Here is a 23,249-nt window from a genome sequence, read left to right as displayed (position 1 = left end):
ACACTTGGGCAGCATTATAGGTTCTTATTCGCATCTATTTGATAAGGAAAACTCCCATTTATATTATATGGCAAGTCTATAAATAACTTAAATGTTATTTAAGTTTCATGTCATTATGATTTTAAAAATTCTACTTTGCCTTTGACCTAAACTTCACAGTCTCATTAAACACACATGGTTTATTGCTAACTTACCACATGCTGAGGGCTTCCCTGGTGGCTCAGATGGTAAAGAATCTGCCTGCATGCAAGAGACCCAGATTTGATCCCTGGGTTGGGAAGAACTCCTGGAGAAGGGGATGGTTACCCACTCCAGTAATCTTGCCTGAAGAAACTAGGACAGAGGAGCCTGGTGGGGTAGAGTCCATGGGGTCGCAAAGAGTTGGAAATGACTGAGCAACTAACACACACACACACACAACTACCACATGCTGGGCCCTATCAGATGCCAGGAAACAAAGGAGAGTAGGAGGTCCTTGACCCCAGAAGCTCGTGGTTAGCAGAGGAAACTAACACCTATACATTACATACACTAACCATCATGCCAGTGTTTGTTAGTATGGTAAGCGTCACATTGCCAGTGTTTACAACATTCCAAAAAGTACAGGGGAGGAAGACATTATCCTAAAGAGAAAATGATGTTTTAGTCCCAGTGGAGGAATGAGTGAGTGACAGGCCGAGGAAAGAAGAGGCAGTAGGATCTGACATGAAGAACAACCAAAGCAGATGGGAAAATACATGGCATGCATGGGCAGTTTTCAAGTCCAGGGATGCACTGTAACTCTAAACCCATGGGTGGGTGGATGCTTCAGTATCTTGATACATTCTGCCAAGGATCTTTTTCTTTTTCTTTTTCTATGGATAATGTGAGTGTAGTTGAAACATTGTAAGCTGGAGAATGGACATGAAGTTGCCATATAGAATATGGTGGCAGTAGTGAGGGTCAAAGGGCTGGGGTAGAATACAGGGAGAGTAGCTCAATGGCTCTTGTTCCAGGCCAGGTAAGACTTACTGAGAACCCACCCCAGGACTGGAGGGTAGGAATGGAGAATGAAGACAGCTCAGCAGTCTCTTTTAGATTGGGGATGGTTGTCTTGAGAGTTATATAATGTGGGGAGGGGGATGGGATGATTCTGAAGTTTCTGATTTCTAAGAAGGGGTTGAGGAGATTGCATGTTTGGGTGGAAAGAAAGGGCAGATTTGAGTTCAAATACCAACTTTCTTATTTGTTTGGATGCGTTACTTAATTTCTAGCCCCATATATAAAATGGGGACAAAGAATCCTGTTTTTAAGCATTTTACTGGATATTATAGATGGTGATGCTGTCCTTTGAGTGGACTTAAAAGTACAAAAGGAGGGGCAGATATAGGGCAAAGATAGTGGGAATTTAGGAATCTGAGATGGTAAGCATTTCTTACACAAACTTTGTATTATTCACTTTTTGTCATTATTTTATTTACTCCTCATAGCCAGTCTACTGGTGTGGGTAGTATTATTATCATCATTTTACATGAGAACATGTCAAGGCTTTGTTGTTTAGTTGCTAAGTTGTGTCTGACTCTTTCTCCACCCCATGGACTATAGCCCGCCAGGCTTCTCATGCATGGGATTCACCAGGCAAGAATACTGGAGTGGGTTGCCATGCCCACCTCTAGGGTATCTTCCCAACCCAGGAATCGAACCTGAGTCTCCTGCTTTGGGAGAGACAGATTCCTTACCACTGAGTCACCTGTGAAGTCCTGTCGAGGCTTAGAGGGAACAAACAACTTGACTAAGACCTCATAGAAGAGTTGGATCTTGAATCTGAGCTGAAATTAAATTCTGATTCCAGAACCTGTGCTTGTGTTACCACACTCTGTAGCCTCCTAAATCTTTCCTCATTTGTACACACACAGAAGATGCATATAATCTAAATCGAAGCCTCTCCAAACCTACCTTACCCTGTATAATAATGCTGATAGCTTCTATTATTCTATTTGTTTGTAAAAACAAAATTATTGAGTGGAGCCTATTAAGATGAATTTAAGAGCCTGTTAAGTTGAATTCATGGGTCTTTTCATGGGTCATGACCCACAATTTGAAAAATACAGGGATAGAACTTGAAAAGAATAAAAGGGATTTCTGTGGCTTCTATCATCAGATGGCTTTGGGGTTCATTGTGTGTTATAGTACATACTTGTGTTGTGGTTTCATTTTTTAAAAACTTCCTTTCCATCTGTAATTATCCGGGGAAGACACTACCTCTCCAGCAACTCTACTGGATAAATCTACTCTGCCCTTGGTCTCTTTCCAGGCCTAGAAGAGAGGAGTAGAAAGACTGTAGTCACAGGTGACCCGGGCAGTGGCAGCACTTGTGGTCCAAGCGTTCTTTCACTAACCTCTCCCTTCTATAAATTGCAACATTTAACTTGTCCTCCCATGGCTATTTGTGTTGGCCTCCCCACGTGTGACACCCGGGACTTGTCTTTGCATGTTTGCAACTGCAGCATGGAACTCAATGCCTGGAATAGAGTGGCAACCCAACATGTGCCAAGAGACGAGGGAGGGGACCTCAGCCAGGCCAGCCGACCTTCTCTTATTCATTTGGCCTCCGTCTCTTGCAGACCAACAGCTAGAGAGTTGAAATCTAGCAACTTGGAAGAGTAATACTGACCTCCAGCTATTCTCTTGTCACTGGGTTAGGCCAGTCTGCTTTACCAGGAAAGGATTAATCATAGATTTTGAGATTCTAATGCAAATCCACCACTATTCTCCCGAACACAAGCTAGAAAAGTACATTTTTGAAAAACATAACTGTATTGATGTGATGTTGTGGAAATATATAAAACTTGGGGTGCATGGAAATTTACAGAGTCTTAATGTGGAATATAATTAATAATAGCCTCTGCAGTGATTATTAGTAGAAAAAGAAAACAAACATATTACATCGTATAATAATTGTACCCAAAGCATATATGCACCTTAATCAGGAAAAGAACAGGAAGAATTTGAGGGTAAAGGGGGAAATACATATATAAATGTGTACATATATGTAAATGTGTGTATGTAAATGAGTGTATGGGTAAATGCATGTAGATAGTTATGTACATAAATAGAAATCAAGAATTAACATTTTAAGGTCTTGTGTTAGCAAAAAGTATGTCTTTTTGCTGCTTTAGTTCAGAATGAGTGTAGAATATTTGCTAAGAGGGTTTAGTGCATTTCTGAGACTTACTGAGTCAAGTCTGTGATTAAAAAGAAATGAAATTCTGCTTGAATGCTTAAATGCTCTCTTTAAGATAAAAACAAAAAACAACTGTGTGACGTGGATACTGAAGTGGAGCACATATCACTGAAAGGCTCAGGAACATCCACCTCCAAGCAAGAAAATAAAAGGCTGAGTTTGCAGCTTGAGAAATTTCATACAGAAATGCATTTTTATTTTAAAAAATTGCTGAATCAGCGCAGGAAAATGAGAATCTGTCCTATTTCTACTCCCTTGAGAGACTGGACTGTGTTCCGTGGTACCATGGTCTCGGGTGTGTTTCCCCTTGAGCCCAAACAATAGGCCAGGTGACTTGCCGGTCCTGCCTAGCCCTGTAATTCCAGTTCATCCCCTGCCTTTCAGTGTCTTGTTCCAAACAGTAGCTAGAACTCCCTGTGCTCTTAAAGTATTGCCACTGTGAAAGTCATCACTGACTGGTATTTAAGAAGATTGTGAGTATATTTTATAAGAGTTGGTGTCAAATCAGAATCACTTAATCCGTGTCTGTAGGTTCCTTAATATAGTCTAACTTCCTATTATGTCGACTTAGGAAATTGCTATTTCTCCAAGTCAGAAAGGTCTATGATTTCATGTGGTCTACCCAGAGCTGAAACTATATCAATGCTATCAAAAACATATTTTGTGTTTTTCTTTCATGATTGTGCATTATTTTTCTTTTCCAGCCATTGGGAGCAGCAGCTTCAGCCCAAGACCAACTCACCAGTTCTCCCCACCACAGATTTATCCTTCCAAGTAAGATGTATTTTCTCTTAATCAATAAATAACTTTTCTGAGTAGTCTTTTACCTTATTTCAAGTCAGGTCTGGTGCCCACATGTTACAGCTTAAGTGAAACTAAAGTGTGTTTCATAGAGACTTAAGTATACTTGAGTAAATTTATTTGGAGCATCACCTAGACGGGACACTGAAATATTTCAGTACTTTGTCTATGATAGTTGAAGGTTATACATGAAGAAACAGTCTTTAACTAGAATTTGTGATTTGGTTGTTAATCAGTTACCTTGCATGTTTCCATCTAATGCATGGGCTTTCTATTTTCTGTCATTTCTGACAAATAGCAGACCATACCCACATATTCTTCCTACCCCTTCCTCACAAACTATGGCTGCATATGGGCAAACACAGTTTACTACAGGAATGCAACAAGCTACAGCCTACGCCACGTACCCACAGCCGGGACAGCCCTATGGAATCTCCTCCTATGGTGAGTAATCCCTTTGCTTTAGCGGTGGTGTTGCCTAGTGGGCACACTTGTACATGTGAAAGTGTCACAGGAGTGGTATATAGAGATGGAGCTCTTGGTCACTTGAGAAAGGGTTATCACCTTTTGTGTCTGAATTCCTAATATGATTGTTTCTAATGAGCATTGTAAGAAGGGGTGGCTACTTATCTTGAGGTCAGAAGTGGCAGATAGATAGCATGGTTCGTATGCTCTCTTGCTCTTTGTTTTTTTTCCCCATTTATATCTCAGTTCTTAATTTGCCGTTTGAACACTTGGTTCGGGAATCCAAAGTATTCTGGTGCATATTTCTGATAAAACTTCTGTGAATGAAGTCTTTTGGGGGTGAAGATTCATTTCCTATTTATCAGGTGCTGAGCTATGATTAGCGAAGTACAAGCCACATTCAACAAACCCTGGCTCTAAACTTGATGGGAGTAGTCGTCTCACATGTCAGAGTAGTCGTCTCACATGTCAGTGTTATCAGCCACTAGGAAAAGTGATCTATATCGTGGCTTGGGCTGCACTTTAAAGAGCCCAATCAGGAAACATTGAAAGCTCACATCCTTATTTGTTCCCTCTCACCTGGGGATTATCTTTATCTTGGTGTAATTTAACTCAATTGTTAACAGGGTCAATACCTGTAAATTAAAAATAAAGCCAGCCAAACTTCAGAGTTTAATTCTTAAAAATCTTCGGATTCCAAAAATACCTTCTTTTCCATGGAATGGTAGCTGTAATCTTAAATTGCAACATGTTGGAATATAAAACTATGAATTATTGGCATTTGATTACAAAATAAATAAAACCTAGTGATCCAGAAAAAAAAAATACATGAAATTTTGGAAGCAATGACTGAAAGAAAAGACTAGTGGATTATTTTGTGATCAATATTCTAATTTTGCTTCTGCTGCTGTTGTTGCTTCATAATCTTTTCTCAATATGTTGAAACAAATAATGTTCTTCTTTAGGTATTTCACTGATCATTAGAAGGTAAATTATCTTTGTTTTTTTTTGTCCTGTCTTTACCCCAGGCAAATTTCCCATATATACATTTTATAGAAATGAAAATCTAAATTATGTATTACTTCAGCTTTTATAGTTTTATTTTTAAAAGATCACAACTGAATGTGATCCAGTGAAGTGTTTTTCAACTAGACTTAAAAACAGCTATCAAATGGACTTCTTAGAATTATCTTTCATTTCCATGACTTCACTGAGTTTCTCAAAATGATGTTAAATATAGATCAAATTATCTGTAATTTACTTTTAAACTGTTCTTGTGCTGACAGAGGAAAAGGGTCCCATGATTTGAATTGTGTGACTTCAAATTCTATAATGTGAATTAAGGCAATCCCCCAATTTATATTCTCAAAATTTATTTATAAGCTGATGATTTGAAATATAAATGTATATTCTAGGGCAAACAGTATTAATTTATATTCTCAAAATTTATTTACAAGCTGATGACTTGAAATATAAATGTATATTCTAGGGCAAACAGTATTCAGGTACTATAGATGTATCAATGATGCCAGGAGAAGGTACCTTTCCTGGTACTGCTTTGGGTGTTACTCACACACCTCTCTTGGTTTTTCTCTTTTTTTTGCTCCTCCCCATTCAGTCATGGTTGGGCCCTTTGCTAGTTTCTGGGTAAGGACTCCTCTAGTTTTAAACCATCAACAGATGTCTCTGTTGTCTGAAATAGTTGGTCCAGTAGGGTGAGATGAGCAGACGTTCTAAGGTTATACTCCCAACTAGTAAAGTGAGAATGGGGATTTTCATGTGGTAGGTGTGGATTGGGAAAGTGCTGAGAGTAAGGCTTAAGTGTGAAGGACTTGATCCCAGAGCCTTCCATGCTTATAAATCTGGGAATGAATAATTCTCAATCCTTAGCGCTTTCCTGATCCACGCCCCCCTTCTTCTCTTTTTATGCCTTGAGGGCAAGGAGATGCCCTAGTGCTTCTGGCCTGCCATTCTGTTTTTCTTGGGCCAGTGCATGGAAAAATATGGCAGCTTTCTTTTCATTGTTTGCTCCTGGAAGAAAAGCACATAATTTAAATTTATGGGTTTTAACCTTAAACTGATAGTTAAGATTCTGATGGTCTTAGAATTCTGACTATCTCTAAGGACGTGTATCCCCTGACTTTTTAATTAGACCCAGTGAGAAAAGATAGGCAAATGTTTTCACAGTAAGAGCAGTGGGTCCGTGGGGAAGAAGGGGTCATGCCATTCTTCACTGGATCTGCATGGAGTCAACCAGTCGGATGAGTTTGCCAGCTTCTAGCTAGAAGCCATGGAGATGTGTGTGGCTATGGGCATTTTCTACCTCTTCCTGCTTTTCTTTATCTGTTCTTACCACAAAGATTCCCATTCTGAGCCTCCAGTCTGAAAACAGAGCTGGCACAGGTGAAGACCGAAAGTACAACAGTGTAGCATCAGAGAGAGGAGAAAATCCCTATTGTGACCCTATGAAAAGGAAGTGAGTTTCTGGAGCCATCAAACCACCTGTCTGGGGCAGCTGTTTTTCCAGGGACCATTTATAAGTGTGGCTTATTCATTGGTTTGGGATTGCCTTTGCAGGGAAAGTGACATTTTTTAAAATGCTAAGGTTGTGTTAAGACTGCAATGCAAGGCCATTATGAGGTTGTTTAGAGATACTTCAGAAATTAGAGTAAGCTCTCTCAGCCAAGAGTCAGATTCTTCCACTGCCTTAGGAAAGTTACCTAAATTCATTCTACTGATGAAATTCCCCTAAAATGGAAATAAACAGTGAGACTACTGTGTATTCTAGATCTCAAAGATATTATTTATCTTAAGTGCAAAGTAAAATTATTCCAAAATGTGAATTCCCTTGGCAGACATTTTCCTCCCCTCCCTCTGTGGGAATTAAAGACAGTTGTTAACTTTCATGACTGTCTTTAATTATGATCCAAGGCTAAGCCTTGTGCAACGATACTGCCAAACCCAAGTCGTGAAATTAGGATGTCAGCCTAGTACTTTGGGAAGTATTTGGGGGCACAAATACTTTATTTTTATATTATGTGATTTTTAAAAAGTGTACTTTTAAAAATACATAAAAAGGTGTACTTTAGGTTACACTTAAAAAATTATATTTGAATAAATACTTGAAACTACAAGGGGCAATAAGGGAACCATTGGTTTCCTTCATGCTGTTCTGTAGGACTGAATTCTTTACTATTCTGCTTTCCTTGTGTTTACTTTGTGGATACCTGGGGAAAGATTTCCTCCTGTGTTGCTTAGTTCTATGTCCAGTATTGCTACCTCTGACCTCAGAATAAATTATGTACTAAAATCAGCATTGTGGTAGAAAGAGTAAAGAAAAAACTTTTTAAATGCTATGAAGTTAGAGACTCTTAATCACTTTTTAGAAAAAAAATTTGATTTTGACATTAATGTGACAATGTTTAGAACTATATAGTTCATTTTAATTATGACCATTTCTGGACTGTAAAGATGATCTTAAACTCTTGTGAAAACAACACAATTAATTACAGAAGCTAAATTTTGTAACAGCTAATCACTGGAGTTAAATTTTATAAAAAATGGAATTCAGGAAAACAACAAAAAAGAACAGTGGAGACAGGCATTCCAATCCGTCATAATCCTGTTTTTTGTGTTTTTAATTGAAGATAGAGTTAAGGGTATTTCACCCTAAGCATGTTTGGCCTTGGCTATTGAGATAATACTGGGAAGAGTTTGTGACTGGATAGCTGTGGGAGGTTTTTGTATACTCACCAGCTGTTGAAAATGAACAGATAGATAAGCTATCACTAACTGATTTAGGTGCATTGTGGGCAGGCATCAAGACTGAAGGTGGATTGTCACAATCTCAGTCACCTGGGCAGACAGGATTTCTCAGCTATGGCACAAGCTTTGGGACCCCTCAACCTGGACAGGCACCGTACAGCTACCAGATGCAAGGTCTGTATATATACTGACATCGCTCCTTTCATTAACCCTACAGGATAATTAGATTCTAAAGTGGACCCTGGTATTCTGTATAACTTGTGGATGATGCTAAGTGTACTAGGCTTGGAGACAAGATACCGGGTTCTCATTTGGCTCTTTACACACCTATTCTCCGAGCCTTAATTTCCTTATTTTTAACATCCCGGGGTTAGACAGGATGATCACTAACATTCTTTTTCAAAAAGCTCTACCATTTTTTGTGACATTGAAGTTTTCTGCCTTTGCTTCTATCAGTGAAAAAAGGAATGGAAAAAAGCACAAGTCAATGATGTAACATCCTAATGTGGACTATCCTAAAAACTGGCACTTGTGGCCTTTCAGTTTTTTGCAAGGGGCTGTTTTCCTCATTATCACATTTCTGGAAATGGAACTGTGATAAATGTTGACTAAATGATCTGTCAAAGACCAGGAGATCAAATTGACAGCCATATTCAATGCATCTTCAAGATATTGCTTCCAAGGACCCATTCCTGGGTTCTGATTTTGAAACTGTAGACAAAACATAATGTTAAGTGCATGTCATGTCATAAGAATGACAGCTGAAAGTTTACATTGTCAAACTGTTTCAAGAGTAGGCATTACTGTAATTGGCAGGTTATTGTCATGCAAATGTGTCTGTAAAGTACTTGAAATTTGTTCTTGCATAATTTAAACATTCTCCTTATATATATATATACATATATTTTTTTTTTTTTTTTACTACTAATTAGTTCAATAAATCATATCCTTTCAATAGTGCCAAACTATAGTCAGATTGCTTCCCAGGTGGCACAGTGGTAAAGAATCTGTCTGCCAGTGCAGGAGACACAAGTTCAATTCCTGGGTCAGGAAGAGTCCCTGGAGGAGAAAATAGCAACTTACTCCAGGATTTTTGCCTGGGAAATCCCACAGACAGAGGAGACTAGTGGGCTACAGGCCATGAGGTTGCAAAGAGTCAGACATGACTGAGCGATTGAGCACATCTATAGTAGAATTAAATATTTATGTTTTAAAAATTTATTTGCTTTTCTTTATTGAAGTGTAGTTGATATATAATATTATATAAATTATAGGTGTACAACATAATGATTAACCTTTTTAAAGGTTGTATTTCATTTATAGTTGCTACAAAATGCAGGCTATATTCCCTGTGTTGTACATCTACTCTGTATACATACTTGTGCATGTGTGTGTACTAAGTTGCTTCAGTTGAGTCCGACTCTGTGTGACTCTATGGGCTGTGGTCTGCCAGGCTTCTCTGTCACAGATACAGAGAACAAGCTAGTGGTTACCAGTGGGGAGAGAAAAAGGGGAATGGACGAGATAGGGGTAGGCCTCCTTTCAACTTGGCACATAATTTTTCATACAGTATTTGTCCTCCTCTGTCTGACTTTTTTCACTTGTCATAATGCCTTTCAAGTCCATCCATGTTGCTACAAGTGGCAAAATTTCATTCCTTTTTATGGCTGAGTAGTATTCCACTGTGTGTGTGTACGTGTACATACACATCACATCTTTATCCATTCATATGTTTGAAGACACTTAGCAACCTGCTCTTTTTAATAACAAATATAAATATCTTTTCATATCAACACATTCTATAGCATTTTAATGGCTGCATGGTTTCACAGGTATATCTTATCTAATCCATTATTAGACATCTAGAGTGATTCTACGAAGGTCTCATGTGCATCCTTAATTATTACCTTTGAGTAAATTTAAGTGTGGCTAGGTAAACTGTTTTAAACACTTTTAGGGATTTGTAATGTTTTTACACAAGGAAGAGCTGTGAATTAGAGTGAACACATTAAATATTTAACTTTTAAAAATTTGTCATTTTGGAAGGTCTGAGATTTTATTGTTATTTTCATGTGCATTTTTAGAAAATTGAGCTGATAAACCATTTTTTCTTTTCTATCATGGCGATGTTCATCTTTTCTTATTATTTCTTATACTTACATTTCTTAAACTTTGGTAATGTTTTATAGATATTTTTCTATAAAATATTTTTATATTTTATAATGGTTTCTATAAAACATAAATTTCTATATTTTATAATGTTTTATAGATACATTTCCAGTTTATCATTTTAAAGAGCTTTTTACCCTGCATGGGGAAGCTAAAATTTTATGGGACCAGATCCATTAATCCTTTCATATTTGTTTTGCCTTTGGTATAAAAAGGGCTGAATTATAAAGTTTTGAAATACTTGATGGCTACAAAGTTTAAAACTATCTTACAATGGATGATGTTTATTGTTAGAAGGTTACTACTTTTGTGCCTGATTGCAAAACTTGAAAGCTGCCTTGGAAAAGAACTATGGTTATGTACATGCTAAACGTCAGTTGAGTAAAGGGATAAAAAGAACAGAAAGTGATGAGACTTCACTGAAGAATTGAACCATCTTAGGCTTTAATAGTGAAATGATTCATAAGGTGAGCAAAGTCTGTAAGGTTCATTTGTGTGAAGTAGTGAGAAAGGAGACAAACCAGATAAATGAACTATGCAATTACGGAGTCTTGGGAGATTTGGGGGAAAAAGTTGGGTGCTGTGATGGGTCCCATTCTACCCTGGGCATCCAGGTCTCTTTAAGGAGAAGTGGATCCTAAGAGTCCAAATGAAATAGGTGAAGTGCCCTCCAGAGAAGAGAGATAGCTACATGTGTGATTCCTGGGCTTGAGCCCACGTGCAGCCAGCCCCTTGGCTGCCATCCACAATGCATTGAGTACAGAAATTGTGAATAAGTGTTTAGAAATGTTTATGGTATGTCATAGTAAACCTTATTCTGTTGGTGAAATGAAACACTAACATTAAGAAATCAGACATGTACTCTGTCTTTTCTTTTTTCACCTCATTATTTTAGTCATATGTAACTATTATATTTTGCTAAATTGTTAGGCTGAGAAGGATTAGAAGTAAAAACAGGGTTGTATCTTGGAGAATTCAAGAAAGATGGCACTTGAGAGTTCTTTTTTAAGGCATTTATAATCTTTTGCTTTTTAGTTTTGCATATGTCCTGATATTGGAGATACAACTCATTTTTCATTTATTCAAGTTTATTTCAATAACTGTATTATCAAGTGGCCATATTGCAGAAATTCAAGATCTTTTAAAGTTAGAGGATAATTATTTTACAATATTGTGATGGTTTCTGCCATACATCAACATGAATTAGCCATAGGTATGTATATATATAATGTCCCCTCCTTCCTTTCCTCTCAGATCAAAAGCTTATGTGGCAGAAAATTCCTGAGAGAACTAGCTAGCTATCAGATGTACGTATAGCTTTAGAGTATAGAGAAGAATGGTAATGAAGAAGAAAAGAAAGTTAATTTGGAGGAGGAAAAGAGTCTTCATTTTAAAGCAGAAATAAGGACATTTGTAGAATCAAATATAGTAAATGTAGCATTGCTCTCTAGTCATAGATTTCATTGCATCTGGGATGTTGCATTAAAACTTTTTGTTTTTAGGTATACCCTGGTTGAATGGCCTTTCCAGTGGGATTTTAGAACCCATTTTCACTAAAATTTTATTTCATATGAATGTTTGTATAATGGCACTTCGTTCATTTTTAGAGTAATCTAAAAATATGATTTTCACACATCAAGCCAGAGAATACCATGCAGTTAACTTGAAACTTGCCAAAATGATGATGGATAATGATACATGATATTCTGTAGGCTACTTATAGTCACATTTGGATAAATAATTAAACTCTGATTAATATGAATTTCTTAAACATTAAGTGCATTATAAAAAAAAATGAAATGGATGAAGTAATATTATATGTCCAGTCATGGGAGTCTGTTGACCTTTGTCTTTTCAATACTGCTTTTCAATATAAAACTTTCTATAGTGTCTAAAATTATTTTTAAAATTCTCCAGATTCTATTATCCTTAATGGATAACAGTGATTTTTGTTCATATCACTCTTACAGCTGTTAAAAATTCTTAGAATCCTGGATGACAGTATACATATTTTAGTGATTTGGGAGTATTGGTATTTTACCTAGCTTTTCCTCCAAGATCTTTTGACCTTTAAAATATAAAATATGATGAATTGTTCAGAGATTTAGTTGCTAAGATTCCATATTAGGATTTCACAATATTAGAAGAAATACTTTAGTAACCAAGATGACTTGAACTAACTCAGTGGTGGCATATATGCTTTAGGGTGTTGTGCTAATTAACTTCAGGAAATTTATGATGATCACCTCTTTGGTTCTGTCAGATTTAGAAGGTTGGACTAAAGATATAATCTTGCTTTCTGGCAAACAGTGTAGGTACTGGAGTCAAGCTGCCTGTTGAACAGCCTGCCCTTGCTATTGGTGGGACTTCAGCGTGGGGCTCAACTTCATGACTCCATTTTTGGAGTCTCTTGAATATTGTCTGTTCCCACAGTAGTGGGCTCCCAGGTGGTTCAGTGATAAAGAATCTGCCTGCCAATTCAGGAGGTGCAGGTTCAGTCCTAGGGTCAGGAAAATACCCTGGAGGAGGAAATGGAAACTCACTGCAGTATTCTTGCCTGGAGAATCCCATGGAGGAACCTGGCAGGATTGCAGAGTTGGACACGACTGAGTAACTGAGTGCACACACACACCCGATGTAGTATTGTGAGATTTCATGGAGGTTATCCATGTATGGGCTTCTCTGGTGGCTCAGTGGTAAAGAACCCACCTGCAATGCAGGAGATGCTGGTTGGATCCTTGGGTTGGGAAGATTCCCTGGAGAAGGAAATGGCAACCCACTCCAGTATTCTTGCCTGGGAAATACCAAGGACAGAGGAGCCTAGTGGGCTATAGCCCATGGGATTGCGAGTCAGACATGACTTATCACTCTGACCAACATCTAGCACTAGTAAGCATTTAAATGCTTAGTTTCACTTAGCTGTGTTCATTGTGATAGTGATGTGGTGGTGGTGATTATTATCATTATCATCGTCATCATGTAATAGTTCCAGATTAGGAAGCACTGCCAAATTCTCCTTCTCTTGCATTTCCCAAGAGGAAAAAAAAAATATATATATATATATATGAAATAAATATATAAATTTGATATATTAAATATATAAATTTGATATATTTAATATATATATCCAGCACAGATTGTTCCACGAACCCAGTAATCAAATAAATAATCATAGCTAGAAAAGAGCCGGATCTAACTAATGTGTTGGCAAGGAAGGAAAATCACTGTCAGCAAAGGTCAGGCTTTGTGTACATGGTACAAAAATGTAGAAGAAACAAGAGAAAGCAGCCAAGAACATGAAGAAAGAACAAGAAGAGAGGAAAGGCTGTGTTGGCAACAGTGGAGGTGGGTGCTGGAGAGCAGGAGCCATGGGTAACACAGAAGGGTCCTGGACAAAGAAATGAACTGAGCTTCCCAGGTGGTGCCAGTGGTAAAGAACTTGCCTGCCAATGCAGGAGATGTAAGAGACCCCAGGTTCGATCCCTGGGTCGGGAAGATCCCCTGGAGAAAGAAATAACAACCCACTCCAGTGTCTTCGCTTGGGAAATCCCATGGACAGAGGAGCCTGGAAGGCTGCAGTCCATAGGATCGCAAAGAGTCAGATACGATTGAGCGACTTAGCACACAGGAGTGGGAACGAAAGAAGTAAAAACTGAGTCCTTATGCCCCAGAAATCCCTGCAGTCACAGTGCAACTTTGAGAGGAATTGGTGGGGAAAATGGAGTGAAAGTCACTTAAAACACCACATTATTTAGTTTGGAAGCCACAATTAGGGAGGACTATGGGAACGTGATAAGCTATGCTCTATCAAGGTAGAAAACTCTCCAGCCCATGACACAAAATAACAGCTACAGTTTATTGTGCACCTGTCATAGGCCCAGGAATTTTCTAATTATTTTACATATATTGTCTCATTTAGTCCTTACAATAACCTTGAACAATGGCTTTAAAGTATAAGAACCTGAAAATGGTGATGAATACGTCAAAATGTTCGAGAATGGTTTAGAACGGTCAGACCCTGCCATGTCTCTATTCAATTGCATGACAGCACCTATAGGGGAGGTGCTGTCCTATAGGTGCTGAGAGCACCTATAGAAAACTACCAAAAAAAAAAAAAAGAAATGTAGCATTTATTTTCTGAAGGGTGGATTTGCTCTTTTTATAGCTGAGACATACTGCGTCACATAGCCCACTATATAGTCAAAAATACCAGCTCACGAAGCTCTAGAAAAAAAATTTTTTTAGACAGTTCATTTCTGAGCACTCTTTTTTTTTTTTCATGGAACTTAAGGAAAAGATTTATTTGGGAATTTGTGGGCATTTTGGCCCTGTCTGGCCCTGTGAACTAGGCTAGCCTTGGTGCCCTCATTTTGTCCAGGTGAACCTTCTGAATCCTTCCAGCTCCAATGCTCAACACTTCTGTCTATGGCAGGCTTCTGTGAATCCAGTACCTGCTGTTTTAAGCCAAAAAGGCTTGGATTTTTGCTTAAGATGCACTAACAGTAAAAGCCCATGGAGTAAAACCTCAGGGACTTGAAAATCTGATTGCTTTTACCTTTGCTGTGAGAGTCTGGAAAATTCTCTCTCTGCTTTCATTGGATCTCTTTTGCGCATCCAGTGAAAGATTAGAAATTTCAGTTTAACAGAGAAGGACAAAGTGTTTCTGTTCATCGACAACTGCAGAGGTGAAATATACTTACTGTTACTTTTTGATATCTTCCTGCTCCCCAGGGTCAGTCTCTGTTTCTGGAAGAAGTTTTGGATGGTATGAGATTTTTCTTCACATGCCATTGACAAACATGCAAATGAGCGAACTGAATGAGGGAGTGTAGACTGACAAAGGGAGTCTGGAGACCCCTGGGTCAACTGCGCAGATCCCATAGACAGTGTTTTCAATGCTGCCAATCAAAGGACACTGACAACAAGAATGAAGAGGAGGGTGCAAGTTTGTGTTTATGTCTGGGGGGACGGTGCGTGTGTGTATACACACACATGCTTACATGTACTAAGAGCAGAGAAACCGTTTAGGAGAAACAACTTTAGCCTTTGATTCACCAACCTGTTTCACGGAATATCTGCCCAGTTTATCAAAAGCAAACTTTATTCTCCTTTTGTATAAAAGAGGCATCTGATTTGAAATCAAGCTTTTAGTTATAGTATTTTTAAAACCACAAGTTCTTGACCCATTGTTATCATTCCCGTTCATTCATTTACCCCCACATCCTATACACTATAGACTTAAAGAGTACCATCAGCCACCGAAGACAAGAGAGTGTTCATAATTGTGAGGCCGAGGGACTTCCCTGGTGGTCCAGTGGTTGATTCTGTGCTTCCACTGCAAGGGGCACAGGTTCAGTCCCTGCTCAGGGAACTAAGATCCCACATACTATGCGACACAGACAAAAATAATAATTTTGAGGCTGAGTCATAGGACGAAAATGACATTTTGTTTAGCAATCTGTTTGAGGTAAGGAAAATGCAAACAATTTTCACACTAAAAGCAATTCAGACTAAGTCTGGCCTCTTAACTGGTTAAGCTTCAGCTTTGAGCAAACCCAGCTTTCCATAATAACTTAGTTCCATTGATCTCCATTTGCAGGGGTTGACCATCTTGTATTTTTGTTTTATCTGGTAGTATGTCTGAAATACACGAATGTTTTGCTGGTCATGGAAAGGCCTCTGTCACAATGGCAGTTAGAAGTTAAGATTCATAAAGACTCTAATTCTGTTCGTTTGGGGAAATGAATTTGGAATTTACCCATTGTAAAATCCTTGATTAGTTTATTATCGTGGTGTGTTCAAAGCAGTCCTCCCTTGTGTTCATAGTCGTAGGAGGAGTGGATGGAGGTGTTGGAGAATTGCAGTGGTTGTGTAGAATGCCTTTCTGAGTGCTTTATTGCCCCAGAATAGCAGTGAGGTGGGGGACATTCTGTCATTCTGTAGCAAGAAGGTGTCAGGATTTGCCTAGGTAGATGAGAGGGACTACACAGATGTACATGCACGAAACCCTACTTTGTTTATTTTCTTTTAGGCTTTATTGCTGTCTCTTAGAGGAGAAAAGAACCGCACATTCTAACTCCCTCTTTCTATTCAGTGTATAATGTTGTTTGTTCTGTTAAAGAGATTGGAGGCCCACCCAGTGTAGAAGGGCCATAAATAAGGACAAAGGTTTGTTAATGGGACATGGAAGGGTGACAATTCCATAGTTCTCTGAAGCTTACTTGCTCTAGGGCTTGTTATCAAGTGGGAACCATCCAATAATAATCTAATAAGGGCAACCACCCTGATTTCCTTTGGTCTGTCTGTCTGTAGTTTTTTGAATGTATAGCTGAAGTCTTTCAGTTTATTAGGTTTTTAGAAATTCAAAATGGCTTAGCAAAATATACTATTAAAGTTTTTCCATTACCTACAGAAATGATATTTTTCCTAGCTTGCAAATATACAGTTTTAAGGAAATATTTACTAAATCTTTTTAATAATCTGCTCTGATAAAGCATTTGAGATTTGCACTTTCTGGCATAAAGTGACAGAAGAAAGTTATAATTGGAGAATTGCCATTTCAGCTCACCCTGATTATTCACCATTTCTCTTAATTGCTTCACCAGTCTGCTCACATTTATATTTGAATTTGTGGAAATTTTTGCATTGCAGATTTTTTTTTTCTTGCTTAAGTTGATTTTTTAGCAGTAATATTTGGTTTTACTTATTTTGGCATCTTATGTTATTTCAAGTGACAAATGTTGGAAATTGTACGGAAATCTTTTGAAGTCAGTAATAGCAGTAATTAGTTATCAGTATCCACATTCTTGTCTGTATGAACTGGTTTTTATTAAAATATAGAGAAATAGATCAATAAAGGTAAATATTAAGGCTTTGCCACCTTTATGACGTTTGTTAAAAATTATCTTTGACATAGAAAAATTATTACTGAGATAAAAAGGAATAGTCTTTGGCTTGGTCCTTTAAAATCCTTCTTATAAGAAAAGGAGAAAACTTTGGTTTTAAAAAGTAGCCCATCTGGCCGTCAGAGGCCTTTCCCCAGGGAGCTGCGCTGACTTCTGCCACATAGATCGCGCCTGATGATGGACATAGCCCATGGCAAAGAGGCCAGGGAAGAAAAGCAAATGGACTTCTGTGAAAATACACGGGGGACAAATAGCATCCTGCTTGCTGAGTAAGTGCTAGAAAATGCTCTAAAACATGGGAAGTACAGACAGGCCCCTGCAGGTTCCAGCATTCTTATGTTGGCTAGGATTCTGGTTTTTAATGCGAGTCCTTGTTCTCTGTGAAGTAGACCTTTGACCTACATGTTACCTTTTTTTTTTTTTTGGAACTTTTTTGAAGTTATAGCTAGGCAGTGTTCTCTAGGTTAAATCACACACAAAATGTTGATTTATCATTTTAAATCATGTTATAAATCAACATAGACTGGGTTTTTAATTATGAAAAAGTACTTAGGATTTATTAATAAAGATTTGGTGGGATCAGTTTAGTTTTAAACTATAATTGCTTTGCATCTATAGAACCGGGTGGCCACACAGGGTCTCCTAGCAGGACTGTTTCTTGTTTGTTACGGTTGACGAGACCACCACCCTTTCCCTGTAGGAACCCCTCATGGTGACAAGAAGAAAGCCAGTCTTTCTGATACCCTATCTTTTGGGTGACTGTATAATTCACTTTTAAAATTATTTACCAGCTTCCAAAGAGTTATGATGAAGTCGTCTTATAGAAATGAGATAGTTTGTTTCCAGATTCATTTATGAAAAAATTTCTCAGATGCCCTTGTCTCTCGCTTTGAGTGTCAGTAATGTTTGTGTAGCCAAAAATTAATGCCACTTTTCTACCCGCCTTATTCCTTTTCCTTTTGGTAACCCTGATTTTGTTTTCTACCTCTGTGGGTCTGTTTCTGTTTTGTAAGCAAGTTCATTTGTATCATATTTTAGATTCCACATATAAGTGGTTAGCAGATACAAGCTACTATATACAAAACAGATAAACAAGGACCTACTGGATAGCACAGGAAACTAATATCTTATAATAACAAACTGGAAAGAGTATGAAAAAGAGTATGTATTAATGTACATGTAAGTGAATCACTTTGCCGTACATCAGAAGCTAATACAACATGGTAAGTCAGCTCTACTTCAGTACTAAAAACTAAAAGAAAAATGCCACTTTTCACAATATATAATTCACTTCAACATTACTGAATCAGAGCATGTAAAGGGTGGATTTGGTGTGGTAGAATGGTGAACAGTGATCTGAAAGTGGAGTTAATGGCCTCTCCCTAACTCAGAGTTCTTGGGCCAGGAAACCACCATTTCTGGAAATCACCAGAAATCACCATTTCTGCTTTTTAGAAAGTCACAGGTGGCCGATAATTATTATTATCTCACATACTGATGTGGGAAATAACCTCAGATAGTGGATATGGAAATCCTGAGATATAAATGTACGGTAAACACACAGAATGTTACTGCATTCTGAATTTGAAATTTTTCGTTTGCAACCAAGTCTCTTATTTTCATTTATATACCCATGATACCAGTCCATAGGGTCTCAAAGAGTCGGACACGATTGAAGTGACTTAGCACGTACACACTGATGATACATAAATATCTGACTGAGCTAGATCAGTGATATTTTATGAGCTGTTCAAAATTCATGATGCTTTAGTCAATTTAAGACTTAATTTGATTTAAAACTCTGCGGGATTTTCTTTCTGGAAACTCAGACATTTTAAATCCTTCCAGAAGGTGCTTATAGGCCCTGCATTTAATATTCTTTGTATAATTTGTATCTGAAGTAGTGATTATAATCTACTTTTTAAAGATAAGCCTTTATACACCACCATCTAGTTTAAAAGAAATAAGCAAAGTGTATGTCCTCTTGATAAAAATCTGAGAAATAAGCAATTACTATATGGTTATTTTTTCCTTTCCCCACTGTCATTTTTGTTGCTGAATAAATAAGGAACTTGAGAAATGTTTTCTTTCCTCGTGTCTATTGGGCCTTCAGATCCCCCTTCTAAATGGCCTTCTACCTTCACCATATAAAAAAAAAATATATATATATATATATATATATATATATGGAAAAATTTCCATTCTTCCTATACCTGATTCTTTATGAGAGTTGTGGCGTCTCTGGATGCTGTTGTCATTACCATCTTGAATTGAAACTCTCAAATAACTTGTTCTGTCTTCTGCTGGAGCCTCCAGGAAATTCTGCAAAGGCATGAATTGAACGTGGTTTCTTCTTCTCCACATGTTATTATTGTTTAGTCACTAAGTTGTGCCAACTCTTTTGCAACACCCTGGACTGTAGCCTGCCAGCTCCTCTGTCCACTGAAATTTTCCAGGCAGAAATACTGCAGTGGGTTGCCATTTCCTTCTCTAGGGAATCTTCCTGACCCAGGGATCGAACCCACATCTCCTGCTTGGTAGACAAATGCTTTACCACCTGGGAAGCCCTCTTTTCCATGTGAGCCGCGTGAATAAATATAACACACGTACTTAAGGAACTTATGGTCATTATGAAAACAAGACTAATGAAGGCTTGTTCAGTACAAGAACAATGGTATCGATTATTTTTGAGCTCACGTTCCCAGAGGTCAAGTCAATGCAGAGAAGAACTGTCTGGGAAAGCTGATTGGGAAGAGAGGACCTTAGCCAGATCGTGAAGATGAGAAATGGGGGCTGATAGAGGGAAGCATTAAGTAAGAGGAGCAACAATGGATGAGTTTTCAGGATAACATCCTGAATTCATGTAGTGAGCTGTGGACAGGCAAGCCTTAGGAAGTAGCTCGATCAGGCTGTTCCTCCCCTGGACACCTCCATCCGCAACTCTCCACCCCAAACCCCAACTCCCCTTTTCCAGCTCCAGTTGTATCTTTGCATTTATAGCAGCTTTCCCCACCTCCTGCAATCCTTAAAAGGAGAATCAGAAATGATAACATTTCCTATGTCCTAATACAGTATGATCAACATTCAGATCCCTGGGTTTTTCTGATAAAGAATGCCATTTCTTTTCCTGAACTGTTATTCTTTTCTTAAATGATCAGGAAACTTCTGTCACCTTCCTTGAGTCTCTCTCTCTCCTGGGCTATAAACCTCTCACTCTTGGATCTTCTCCTCTGGATCGTTTATCTTCACCCCGAGCCAAGAATACCCTTCTTGACATTCTTTGTGTATTTTCTGTGTATTGTCCTTCCCAGTCAAACTAGATGTTTTCATTTCATTGACTGAGCAGCTCCCTGTCAGAACTTATGGTGCCTACGTAGGTAACACAAGCTAATATTTCGTAGTGTTGTTTTCATGAGACTGTGTGTTTTTAAACTTTCCTCATGATGTTGGCTTCTTTGGGTCCACAGCACCCTCTAGGATAGTAACTGAGACTGTAATGCCAATTAGATGTGCCCATAGATACTGTGGACTGAACTTATTTGAAAGTTTTTTTTCCCATAATATATATAATCTTTCCATTCAAAATGTAAAAGTTCTTAACTTTAAAAAGAAGGCAATGGAGGGACTTCCCTGGTGCTCCAGTGGTTAAGACTGCACTCTCAATGAATGGGGGCATGGGTTCAATCCCTGGTTTGGGAACTAAGATCCCACATGCTGTGCAGTTCAGCCAAAAAATAGGGAAAAAGAAAAAAAAAAACATTGGAATGAAAAATAATTTTGTCTTAGAGATGTTCTGAAAGGAAAGATTTTTCCACTGTTCTAGTCAGGAAACGAATTTCTCCTCTTCCTGCCAGAAAAGAAGAATGGCTGTGATTTTTTTTTTTTTTTACAATAATAAACTACTTAAACAGGTAAGATTTTCCTTTTCACTAATGGGAAAGAAAGTGTCCCACTGCCACCCTGCTCGGAAGGTAACTTAATTCCCAACTCTACCAAGAATAATATTGAGCATTATTGGAGCTCCGTTTGAACCAAACTCGGTCAAACTCCTTGAGTGAGAAATAATGGATTCTAAATGGGAGCTCTTTCTACTTTGGGGAATTTTAATGATATAATGTTATATAAAATGTCAAACAATTTATCATAGAATATTTCTGTTCTCTTTTTATCTGGAGATGACTTTTCATGTAAAATCATTTGTGTCTAGAAAGGAAAATACTTCTGTATTTTATTTTGATAAATGAATTCTCAATACTAAGCCTAATTCTGTGATCTAACATGAAGACTTAACGAATCAGACAGAAACTATCTTAGAGCAGGGATCCCCAACCTCTGGGATCTAACGTCTGATGATCTGAAGTGGAGCTGATGTAATAATAATAGAAATAAAGTGCATGATACATGTAATGCACTTGAATCATCCTGAAATAACCCACCCCCCACCCCAGGTCTGTGGAAAAATTATCTTCCCTGGAATCAGTCCCTGGTGCCAAAAAGGTTGGGGTCTGCTGTCTTAGAGGATGGATCCTAATGGAAGAAGGGAGTCTGTTTTTCCTTGTCATGGCTCGCCCTTTCTCCCCTGTACCATCCATACTTAAGTCTGGTACATGGCAGCCTTCTGCACAATTGTGTCTTGTCTCTCAGGCCTGTGTAGAGTAGGAAGTGGGTTTAGTAGCTATATACACAGAAGCTTTCTTGGGAGTATTGTCATCGCTGTTTTGCCTTTGCTTTGTGGTGTTCTAAGCTTTGGTGAAATTCATCTGGAAGTACTGGTACCCAGTCTGAATCAGATCAGCTATTAGAGTGGGACCCTTTGTTCCCTGGGGCTTCTCTGGCGTCTCAGATGGTAAAGAAACAGCCTGCAATGCTGGAGACCCAGGTTTGATCCCTGGGTCGGGAAGATCCCCTGGAGAAGGGAATGGCAACCCACTCCAGTTTTCTTGCGTGGAGAATTCCATGGACAGAGGAGCCTGGTGAACTATGGTCCATGGGATCGCAAAGAGTTAGACATGACTGAGTGATTTTATTTCACTTTTTTGTTCCCTGTGAGCTTTGTTTAGCCCAGTTTAAGGGCCACGATACCCAAAACAGTTTCTGAGAAGCTTCCATTCTGTAAATGCCTGATGAGTGTGATTACTTTCTTAGTATAAAAAAGTATGTGCGGAAAAAAAAAAAAAAAGTATGTGCGAGGCTGCAATGTGTATCTGTGTGGGTGTGTGGTCAGCATTCCTAGGAAAAGACAAGAGAAATCTAAGAGACTGAATTCACACTAGGTGCTGTGCTGAGCTTAAGTCGATCAGTCATGTCCAACTCTTTGCGACCCCATAGACTGTAGTCACCAGGCTCCTCTGTCCATGGGAATTCTCCAGGCAAACATGCTAGAGTGGGTTGCCATGCCCTCCTTCAGATCTTCCAACCCAGAGATTGAACCCAGGTCTCCCGCATTGCAAGCAGATTCTTTACCATCTGAACCACCAGGGAAGCTCAGTTAGGGCCTAATAAATAAGCCCTGATAAGTTTGAATTTGATCCTGAGGGTACTAGGGGGTGTTACTTTTTTGAACAGGGGAGTAAGAAGATGAAATATGTACCTCAGAGAAAGTATTCTACTGCTGGTGTGGAGAGTGAGCTGCAGGGAACCAGAAGATGGGCAGGAAACTAGGAAAGGAGGCTCTTGAAGACATCCAGTGCTGGCGGCCTGGACTAAAAGTTTTGCAGCTCTCTGTCACACATGGAGGTGGGTGGGGAGGCCCTACTGGTCTGATTCTGGGGGTTAAAAATTAATATTGCCTGAGCCTGATTCTCCCAGCTTGTCCACCTCTGCCTGACATAGATCGTTGTGGAAGTTGCATTAAGTCTCGTAGGCCACTGGAGTGCCGTTAAATTCCTGCTCCTGCATATGAAACGGAATGGAATCTCAGC

At 38.5% G+C, this 23,249-nt stretch overlaps 1 protein-coding gene across 11 annotated transcripts in view; it reads left to right on the top strand.

Moving 5' to 3' along the window:
• Nucleotides 1–23,249, top strand: part of EYA1 (EYA transcriptional coactivator and phosphatase 1) — a 181,010-nt gene that overhangs the window by 38,616 nt on the left and 119,145 nt on the right. For 5 of the 11 annotated variants that reach the window (XM_043880350.1, XM_043880348.1, XM_043880349.1 and 2 more), the window contains 3 exons: nt 3,928–3,997; nt 4,323–4,468; nt 8,291–8,428. In XM_043880350.1, the coding sequence (XP_043736285.1) occupies nt 3,928–3,997; nt 4,323–4,468; nt 8,291–8,428 (354 nt within the window). Of the gene's footprint in view, nt 1–3,927; nt 3,998–4,322; nt 4,469–8,290; nt 8,429–23,249 lie in introns of those variants that run through there. The other 6 variants (XM_043880359.1, XM_043880357.1, XM_043880353.1 and 3 more) reach the window with 5 other exon arrangements.

This window comes from Cervus elaphus, chromosome 21 (assembly GCF_910594005.1).
Source record: "Cervus elaphus chromosome 21, mCerEla1.1, whole genome shotgun sequence".
Classification (NCBI taxonomy): Eukaryota; Metazoa; Chordata; class Mammalia; order Artiodactyla; family Cervidae; genus Cervus; species Cervus elaphus.
The sequence above is the reverse complement of the archived record's forward strand: the minus strand, read 5'-3'. Positions and strand labels throughout refer to the sequence as shown.